The following is a 9,971-nucleotide window of genomic DNA, read 5'->3' as shown; positions in this document are numbered from 1 at the left end:
ATTTGAACTCTTAATGGTGAAGGTTATTAATGTAACTTGACTCAAATTTACTTGAGTTAAAAAACAATAATAAAATGCATGCCCTTGTTTGGAAATTTTTAGAAAGTAAAGGTTAGATATACAATTTTAGAAAGGTGAAGTCCATATATGAATTAGGGTAAAAAGATTGGGGCCAAATGAAACTCCCCCGCGCAGAGATATAGCTTGCTTGGTGTCCTCCATCCCTAGTCCAACGGACGCGTTCCACTTCCCACGTCCCACTCGCCAACTCAACTCGTGTCCCTGACGTTCTGATCGGCGATTCGTCGGGCAATGGCGGATTGGGCTCCCGTTCTGATCGGCGTCGTCCTCTTCATCCTCTTCTCGCCGGGCCTCATATTCCAGTTGCCTGGGAACGAACGGCCCGTGGAGTTCGGGAACTTCAAGACCAACGGCAAAGCCATCGTTGTCCACACCCTCATCTTCTTCACCGCCTTCACCATTCTCATCCTCGCCCTTGGTGTTCATATCTATACCGGATGAACCGGTAAACCTCTGTGATTTTTTTTTAAATTTCTGTAGTTTGGGGTTTTGGGGTATTTGGGGATCTTGACAAAGTGGTACAACTACAACCACAAAGGCAAGTTGTTCCGCTCTTTTTTTTTAATGACAATATTTCTTTTTCAATATTTTCTAGTTTTTTGTTTTGAGTTTTAATCATTTTTTTTAAATTTTGATAAATAAATGCATTAATGGTTTTTAGAATTATATTTGTTCGTGAGTTTTTTTGGGAGAATTTGGTTACCAAATCTCTACGAACAAATAAAAATCCGGCTTTTGATTTCTGAATATGTTGTGGAAAGTTTAGGAAAAGAGTCAAGAATGGGGGAGTTTTGGGAAAGGTTTGGAGAGGTAATGTTTGTTTCATGTGAAGTTCATGATTTGCGCGAATAGTTAAGTGTTTGGAACAACCCCTTGTCCATCAAGGTGGAATAGCCCGAGATGGATCGTAGATGTTGGAGCCAATCCCTTTTTTCAGGATAAATGTGTGTGACAAAATAATTGTTTGATTGGTGCAACTTTTTATCTAGAAAACTGGTAAAAGTTGGGGTCTTTGAATTATGGAACAAAGTACAGTGTCCCAAATCATCCCATTTAACGGATAAGCAAAGTGCATTAAAAGTTAAAACAATTGCTTAAGTGGGTGTTAGGGTGCAACCATTTATCCAGAAAACTGGGAAAAGTTGGGGTGTGTAGATTATGGAAAATGATACAGTATCCCAATTTATCCCATTTTAATGGATAAGCAGGTGAATCCAATTCCCCAGTGAGTTGCCAAAGTGAGATATATATGTAGCTGTAATAGGCAATTTGTGTTCAATTCCTTGGATAATGAGGGTAATTAACCAAATTTCCGTTTATCACAAGAGTGTGAAGCATGCAAGTATTAGTGGCACTGACAACTAGGTTTAAACCATAGTTACCATGAAGCGATGTGTGAAGCGCAAGCAGGGAAGAGAGTGAAAAAGTAGTATGAAACGGGAATCATTTTGGAAGCTATTGTAGAAACATGTGAGAAGTGAAAAAGGAAACGTGAATGAAACAAAGGGGAAACAAGTGAGAAGCGAGGGGAAAGCAAAAAAAAAAAGAAACATGAAAAACACAAAAAAAGAAGGGGGAAGCGGGGGAAAACGAGGGAGAAGTGAGGAGGAAATGATGGGAAGCGAAAGGGAAATGAGTGGGAAACAAAAAGGATGTGAGAGGGAAGCGTACTTCCCCCAAATGATGAGTTTCCCCTTCCCGCTTTGAAAGTGCGCTTCCTTCCTTAAGGCACTTTCGGTAACTATGGTTTAAACTCATTAGTGTTTGCGTGGTCAGGGTTTGTTATTATTGAGAACTCAGTGGACTGCATCGAGCTAGCCATAAACAGTAATTACATTCATGTCAACCTTATTGCATTGTTCATCTCAGCCTTAATGGTCTATCTTCTATCTTGGTGTGCTTGATAGTAGATAACAATTTTGAAGTTGTTTCTCGAGTAAGTAATATCTTGACTTCTGTTAGATTAATTTGATCATGATTCAGGGTTATATATTTCTATGTTTAGATATCGTTTTCCATTACACAAGAGGTATAGACCCATTATGGCCTGGCAAAGTTGGTGCATTACCAGCATCCGGCCATCACATATTGCCTCAGGACACTTGGTTTTGTTCATTCATGGGTGGGAATCACAATTAAATTTGCACTCCCGTCTTTACTGCTTGTTTTCTGTTTTTTTTTTTTTTTTGATATAAGCATTTAAGTTTCTTATTGATCGAGCATTTAACCCTTGCAAGTCAGGTGAGTTGTAACTTATTCATGCAATCATGTCTGGTTTATGGCATCTGATCATAGTAAAAGTTAATTTTCTCACATTGGCACAAATGTATGGAAAGCAGAACCAAGTGGTCTGTGCACCATGCAGTTTTTGTTTACATTTCTGACTAAACATGCCCCTAGGCTAGACTGCATCACACTGAAGAGAAGGTAGTGCATAGAACTGAACTCCTTGATTTTGCTAATGTCATCCATCTCAATTTAAGTCTAGGCTTGCACCTCAAACCTATTTAGAAGAAACTAGTAACTAAGTACATTCTTTTCCCCTGTTTTTCCAAGTTTCAAACCTTATTGGATAGCTTTTATCTTAAATTATCAAGGGGTGGTGTGGCATGTAATTAGGGCAAAAGACCATAAGGTTGATTGCTATATGAGAATTGTCCTGGAGTGTTTTTGCTCCTTACAATAGTGTTACATGAATGCTGCTTAATGCTTGAGGTGATTAGTCTGTAAACAACAGCCAACAACTCTTTCATTGAGCTTGGTCAATCTTTGAGGTGGATGACATTGAGAATTACTGATTGTTGCTGCATTGGAGGTTGCTTTTATGATCTTCGCTCTTACATGGCGTTCTGGACTCAGAATTTTGTTGTACGGTGATTTGGTACTTATTTTGATTGATAATGAGATTCACGATGTTAATTTTTTGTTATGTTCGGTGTTGGTTATAAACATATGCGATAGTTGTATCATTTCTTGAAGAATCTGTTCAATAGAATAAAGGCACCTCTACAGAGACTGCCATTTCATAGGATTTGGAAATTTTATAATTGTAATTGGGCTAGGATTTCCATATTTCCTCTTTGACTGAAATCAAATTATTGATGGTAAAATCTATTTCTTCATGTTCACCTATATATCTCAGTAATAATTTCTAAATGCAATACTTCAGTGAGATACAACAGGTCTCAGATCTACAATTCTAAGGAAAATAAGGTTCATACAGCAAACTAGATCCTAAGAGTAACTAAGGTTTAACAATGCTTAATCTTTTCGTGAATGGTGAGGCTGGTTTAGTTATATGGGTTCAACCAGGATGAGTCCCCTGACTTACAATGGACCCTAGCCAGTTCTGTGCTGCTGGAGAGAACTTGTCTAGACCATCTTACATAGCTCAAAGAAGCATAAATGAACCTTGGACCCAAGAACTGCTATGAGCATACCAGAGGATAACCAACTGCACCGAAACTGAACTGGGCTAAAGCAAATTTGACGAAGACTGAACCAAATTACTCAATAGCATGAATCTGATCTAGTTATTTCATAGGCCTTCTCAAGGCCTGCGAAGGTTAACGATGGGTTTGTAGCTGAAAGAGAGGTCTCAGAGGATAAATGTTCTTTGAAGGCTATGGGAAGCAGATGCACACTTGTGTGATGCGTAGAAATAAAAAGTAATGGTCCACTGAGCTAGTCCTCTTTATAGAGCTAAGAAGGAAACTCCACCCCTATGTCACAGGGACTCTTCAACTAGGTGCCGCACCCGATGCGGTCAACCTGACCCTGGGTGCAGTCAATGCACCCAAGGTCATTTATGTTCAACTTTTAGACTTTATATATATATATATATATATATATATATATATATATATATATATATATATATATATATATATATATATATTTGCCGCACCCCCGCACCCAAGTTTTTTGAAAGTGCCGCACCTGCACCCGCACCCGCACCCATGTGACATAGCTCCACCCATATGTTCTACCATTCAAAGCAAGTGGCTCATGTCCTGCACCCTATGTCACAGGGATTCGGCTAACCAGGTGCTGTGCGGGTGCACGTGAGGGTGCGGCACTTGGGTGCGTCATTTATGTAAAAAAAAAAGGGACGTCGAGGGAGGCTCGCCTGAAGAAGAAGAAGAAGAAGAAGAAGAAGAAGAAGAAGAAGAAGAAAGAGAGAGGCGAGAGGGAACTCACCTGAAAGGGGGCCGGAGGGGGCTCGTCGGACGTGGAGCTTGCCGGCGTCAGGTGGCCGAAAAATGAACAGAAGAGATGGAGCCTGCGACGGGGGGAGAAGGTGAGCGAGGAGAGAGAGTGAGCAGCGTGGGGGAGAGTTTCACGAATGAAACCCTACCCTACGTGCTTATTTAAAGCATGTAACATATTTTATCAGGTTTGGATTCGGGTCAGATTCGAATTCGACACAGACCCAAACCTGATTTTTTTTTGCAGCAAATTGTCAATTCATTCACCTCCATTGATGTTGAAAGAAAATAGGAGCATGGTCGGCTATGTCATAGGGACTCGGCCAACTGGGTGCCGCACCCGCGTCGATACGACGCGGGTGCGGCACCCGGTGCAGTCAACCTGACCCTGGGTGTGTTGACCGCACTCAGGGTCATTTATGTTCAACTTTTGGACTTTATATATATATATATTGCCGCACCCCCGCACCCAAGTTTTTTAAAAGTGCCGCACCTGCACCCGCACCCATGTGACATAGATGGTGGGCAGAAATCAGGGCTACAACATAAGATTGCTGACACCATCCACAAATTTATAGTTACTATGGTTGGAATGACATAAAAATACGCCGATTGGACCCATCACAAATGTATATAATGATCGCTAGTGCTTAGCCAAGCATCAGGAATGCTATACTAGATAAGCAAGCAATTACCTCAATATGTATACGTCTGATTTTTGCAGCAGCTTGTTCTATTTATTCAAGAGTATCAAATATAGCTTACAAGAGTATCATCAGCCTCCTTATTCCTGAACCACAACTGGAACACACTTGATCTTACTATCGAAGTGAAATTACAACTGGAAAAAGAGGACAAAAAATACAAAAGCTTGCCACGACACTTGGAACGAAAATTCCATCTAAAAGACTACAGGTTTCTTTCATCAGTATCTGTAAACCAGCCCACTAAACATCACTGACAACATAATCAGCACATTTATATCTTTATCAGAAATTACTGCATAACACTTGCTGTTTCTCTTTAGAAAAAGTTGCACTAAATCATTGCCTTATGGTTCTTAATAGCACACATTCATGCAACTCAAAACCAATAAATATTGTTGATCTTATTCCAAAATATACACAGGCCCACACACACACAAACACATGCATGCATGTACACTAGGACCTTTGGAATATCAGCCTGTATGTATATGCACACCTACTGCTATCAGAAAAATGGTAATCAGACCAAAAAAAATGATGGTATGAACCAGGATTGATGTACCGCTGGTGCTGAAGTTACCAAACTCTACCAGTCTTGACCTTCCTGGTATTTGAACCAAAAGGCCTGGTGATAGAAGAACCAAGAATATGACTGCTATCACCACAGGTCCTCAATCAGCAGCCATCTCTCTCCCTCTCTCTCTCTGTCTCTGAGTAATGAGAGGTGCAGGATCTGTTGTATCCCTTGAAGAATGGTTTGGTGTTATTCTTTTCTTTATTTGATGCCCAAAGGAAAAAAGGAAAGTAAAGAGGAAAAAGGACGGGTACCAAAGGAATAGAAGGTGAGTGGTGTTTTGGCCTTAGGGAAGGCTTCTTTGGGGGGGGAAAACTTATGCTTTTCACACCAACGGCAGGTCAGGTGCAACTCCTGCACTTTAGTGTGCGGCTACACCTGATCTGCCCTCCATCTTCTGTTGGGCCCCACAACTGACAGGCTGTATTACAGAGATGGAGGGCAGTCAGGTGCAGCAGCACGCTCAAAGTGTGCAATGTGATTGCTCCGGATCTGCCCTATTTCACACCACGCTAGGCCTCTTTATGAGTTGTTTGTTACAAGATGAAGTGTTGGTAGCAGTGTTGTGAGAGGCGTACGCCTCAGTACCTGAAGCGTACGCCTCAGAGGCGAGGCGCACGCTCAAGGTACTGAGGCGTGCTGTGATGCGCAAACTGGCCCTCATCAACCTCCAGAACCCCTCCTTCTTCCCCAAGTCTTCCTCCTCCGCCTGATTAGTCGGCTGTGCTAACCCCAAGTGCCGGTGGATCCACCGCCACTTGCCGGCCAACTGCTCCTCCGCCGCTCCCTGCCTCCCCTCCCACCGCTTCACTTCCATACCAGTTGTGAGAGGCGTACGCCTCAGAGGCGAAGCGCAGGCTCAACGCCTCGCTTCGCCTCATCGCATTTAACAACCTTGGTTGGTAGTCATGCATTTCATTTGTAACCAGTAGCTGCTGTTATTCTGTTCCGAACAAGTAGCCTGATTAAAAAGCATCAGCTGCTGCCCGCTGAGCTTGATTTTTTGTTCAATATGTCGGATACCTCAAAGAAGAACAATGAGAGAGAGAGAGAGAGAGAGAGAGAGAGAGAGAGAGAGAGAGAGAGAGAGAGAGAGAGCACTTTTTTTGTTTTTTAAATGTGCAACAAGCTGATGTCAAGGATTGAATATTTTCTATGGCTACTGAAAGCGTGTTGTGTACAAGATGAGAACCTTATGAATGCAGAATGTCACTAAAATTGTTCAAATAAGATCAAAAGGGCACCTTCTGAAAACAGGTACTTAGTGGTAGGCCCCATCAACTTGCATGTCATCTCTGTATAGGTTCACCCGGCTCCCTTCCTGTGTATACAAGAAACATACTGTTTTTAATAACTTTTTATTTTCTGATCAGGATGTCAGCATTTGGATCCAGAGTTTATTTTAGTGAAATGGAATGTACCATGTGTAGTTATACACTGCCGGTCCCAAGCCCGGATAAAGGAGGAGGGTTGCGGTAGGCCTGTGACAGCCAGCATAAAAACTTTGTCATATCCTATGAAAATGAACCAATATGAGAATTTCGTTGGGGCGTTCCCTACTGAGCGACGCGCTGTACTCTCTAGGCCCGGAGGCAGTGATAAATGTGCAAGGGTTGCTAGGTCGTCGCCCAGAAGCGACGCGTCACACTGGCGCCCGGGTGTGGTGTCAAATAGGCAAGGGTTACCTCACTTTGTTGGACGGGTGGGGGTAAAGAAGTTAGTCCAAGACCATAAAATTAGGTTAGTCACTTGGAACATAGGGTCTTTAACTGGTAAGTTGGTAGAGTTAGTAGATGTTATGTGTAGGAGAAAGATTGATATTTTATGTCTTCAAGAGACCAAATGGGTAGGTGAGAAAGCTAAAGTGATAGAACCTTGGGGATATAAGATTTGGTATACAGGAATAAATAGGAATAGGAATGGAGTAGGGATTGTTATGAGTCGTCAGTTTATAGATAATGTAGTTGAGGTCCGTAGGAAGGGTGATAGAATTTTACTTATTAAATTAGTATTAGGTACGGATATTATTAATATTATTAGTGTTTATGCACCTCAAGTAGGTTTAGATGATTCCATTAAGCATCAATTTTGGGAAGATTTAGATGGAGTAGTACAAGAGACATCTTATGGAGAAAAGCTTTTCATCGGCGGTGACCTTAATGGACATGTAGGCATTAGTAGGGATGGATTTGAGAATATCCATGGAGGCTATGGTATAGGAGAAAGAAATGAAAGTGGAGAAAGGATTTTAGATTTTTGTTTGTCCTATGATATGATCTTAGCAAACACTTGGTTTAGGAAGAGGGAGTCTCACCTAGTAACATTTAAAAGTGGGGTTAATACGAGTCAGATAGATTTTTTCCTACTTAGAAAGAGAGATAGGGGTTGTTGCATCGATTGTAAGGTTATACCAGGAGAAAGTGTAGCTACACAACATAGAGTCTTAATTTTAGATCTTAGAATTAGACAATGCCGCAAAAGGGTTAGACATAGGATAGATCCTAGAATTAAGTGGTGGGCACTGAAAGGAGCTAAACAAGGAATGTTTGTAGAGCAGGTAGTTAAGGAAGTTGATTGGTGTCTCGAGGAGGATTCAGAATCAATGTGGAATAAGATAGCGGGTGGTATGAGAAAAGTAGCTAAGGAGGTATTGGGTGAGTCTAAAGGCGGTGCACCACTAGGTAAGGATACATCATGGTGGAACGAGGATGTCAAATTAGCTATTAAGGTTAAAAGAGAGTGTTATAGAAATCTAAGTAAGAGTCGTGATAATGAGAATTTGGAGAAGTATATGATAGCAAAGAAGGAAGCTAAAAAAGTTGTTCGAAACGCGAGGGCTAAGGTATATAAGGAGGTTTATGACAAGTTGGATACCAAAGAAGGCGAGAAGGATATTTATAGGCTTGCAAAGATGAGAGATAGGAAATCGAAGGATTTGGGTATGGTTAGATGTATCAAAGATGAAACGCAAAGGGTTTTAGTCAAAGATGAGGAGATTAAGGAGAGATGGAAATATTATTTTGATAAGCTATTTAATGAAAGTCATGCTCAGGATCTTGGAGACTTTTCTATTCCTTTTCATGAGATAAATCGTGACTTCATGCGCAAGATTCAAAAGAAAGAAATTGCAGAGGCTTTGAAGAAAATGAAATCAAGAAGGGCAGTTGGCCCAGATGGTATACCTATCGAGGCTTGGAAATGCTTGGGAGAGAAAGGTTTAGAATGGTTGACAAATCTTTTTAACTTGATTTGGCGAACAAATAAGATGCCTAATGAGTGGAGGAAGAGTACTTTGGTGCCTTTATATAAGAATAAGGGTGATATACAAGATTGCACAAACTATCGTGGTATAAAACTCATGAGTCATACTATGAAACTTTGGGAGAGGGTGATTGAGTCTAGGTTGAGGAAGGTTGTCATGATATCAGAGAATCAATTTGGTTTTATGCCTGGAAGATCAACTATGGAAGCTATACATCTTCTTAGACAACTTATTGAAAGATATAGAGAGAGGAACAAAGATTTGCATATGGTTTTTATTGATTTAGAGAAGGCATACGATAGAGTACCTAGGGACGTTCTCTGGTGGACAATGATGAAGAAAGGTGTTTCTCTCAAGTACATTAGTATAATTAAAGATATGTATGAAGGAGTAGTAACCAATGTCCACACTTGTGGAGGGGTGACAACCAATTTTCCGATAACGGTTGGGTTACATCAAGGATCTGCTTTAAGCCCTTTCCTATTTGCGATAGTGATGGATGAGCTTACGAGATCAATTCAAGAAAATGTACCGTGGTGTATGTTGTTTGCTGATGATATTGTTTTGATTGATGAGTCTAGAGCTGGGGTTAATGCTAAGTTAGAATTATGGAGACAGACATTGGAAGCTAGAGGTTTTAAGTTGAGTAAGAGTAAGACTGAATATATGGAATGTCGGTTTAGTAAGCAACGAAGTAGTGATGGGAGTGTAGTGAAGCTTGGTGAGCAAGATATACCGGTGAATGATTATTTCAAATATTTAGGATCCATCATTCAAAAGTATGGAGAAATTGATGGAGATGTAAATCATAGGATAAAGGTTGGGTGGATGAAATGGAAAAGTGCTACTGGAGTGCTGTGCGATCGTAGAATGCCATTGCGGTTGAAGGGAAAGTTTTATAGGACGACTATTAGACCCGCTTTACTATATGGTACGGAATGTTGGGCTGCCAAGAGACATCATATTCAAAAAGTGAGTGTAGCTGAGATGCGGATGCTTAGATGGATGTGTGGAAATACAATAAAAGATAAGATTCGGAACGAAGAGATACGTAAGAAGGTAGGTGTTGCACCCATTGAGAATAAGATGCGAGAGAATCGTTTACGGTGGTTTGGACATATTCGGCGAAGGCCTAATGA

At 41.0% G+C, this 9,971-nt stretch overlaps 1 protein-coding gene and 1 pseudogene across 2 annotated transcripts; one reads left to right on the top strand and one right to left on the bottom strand.

Moving 5' to 3' along the window:
- The first annotated feature begins 246 nt into the window (after positions 1–246).
- LOC149833427 (uncharacterized) lies at positions 247–6,968 on the top strand. 2 transcript variants are annotated; one of them, XM_090012832.1, is made up of 2 exons: positions 247–526; positions 6,944–6,968. In XM_090012832.1, exon 1 carries the CDS (start codon positions 313–315, stop codon positions 520–522), a length of 210 nt encoding a protein of 69 aa, XP_089868958.1. In that variant the 5' UTR covers positions 247–312; the 3' UTR covers positions 523–526; positions 6,944–6,968. The 2 variants fall into 2 exon arrangements, with proteins under 2 accessions (XP_089868958.1, XP_089868959.1); XM_090012833.1 differs by lacking the exon at positions 6,944–6,968 and adding an exon at positions 4,113–4,169.
- On the bottom strand, positions 5,470–5,682 carry LOC149833428 (uncharacterized; annotated as a pseudogene).
- Positions 6,969–9,971: the final 3,003 nt, after the last annotated feature.

This window comes from Nuphar pumila, chromosome 7 (genome assembly GCF_984573655.1).
Source record: "Nuphar pumila chromosome 7, dmNupPumi1.hap1.1, whole genome shotgun sequence".
NCBI lineage: Eukaryota > Viridiplantae > Streptophyta > Magnoliopsida > Nymphaeales > Nymphaeaceae > Nuphar > Nuphar pumila.
This window is presented reverse-complemented; position numbering and strand designations above follow the sequence as displayed.

Bases quoted from the DNA above. Each gene is read 5' to 3' on its own strand.
- LOC149833427 (XM_090012832.1), top strand. From the start codon at position 313: ATGGCGGATTGGGCTCCCGTTCTGATCGGCGTCGTCCTCTTCATCCTC.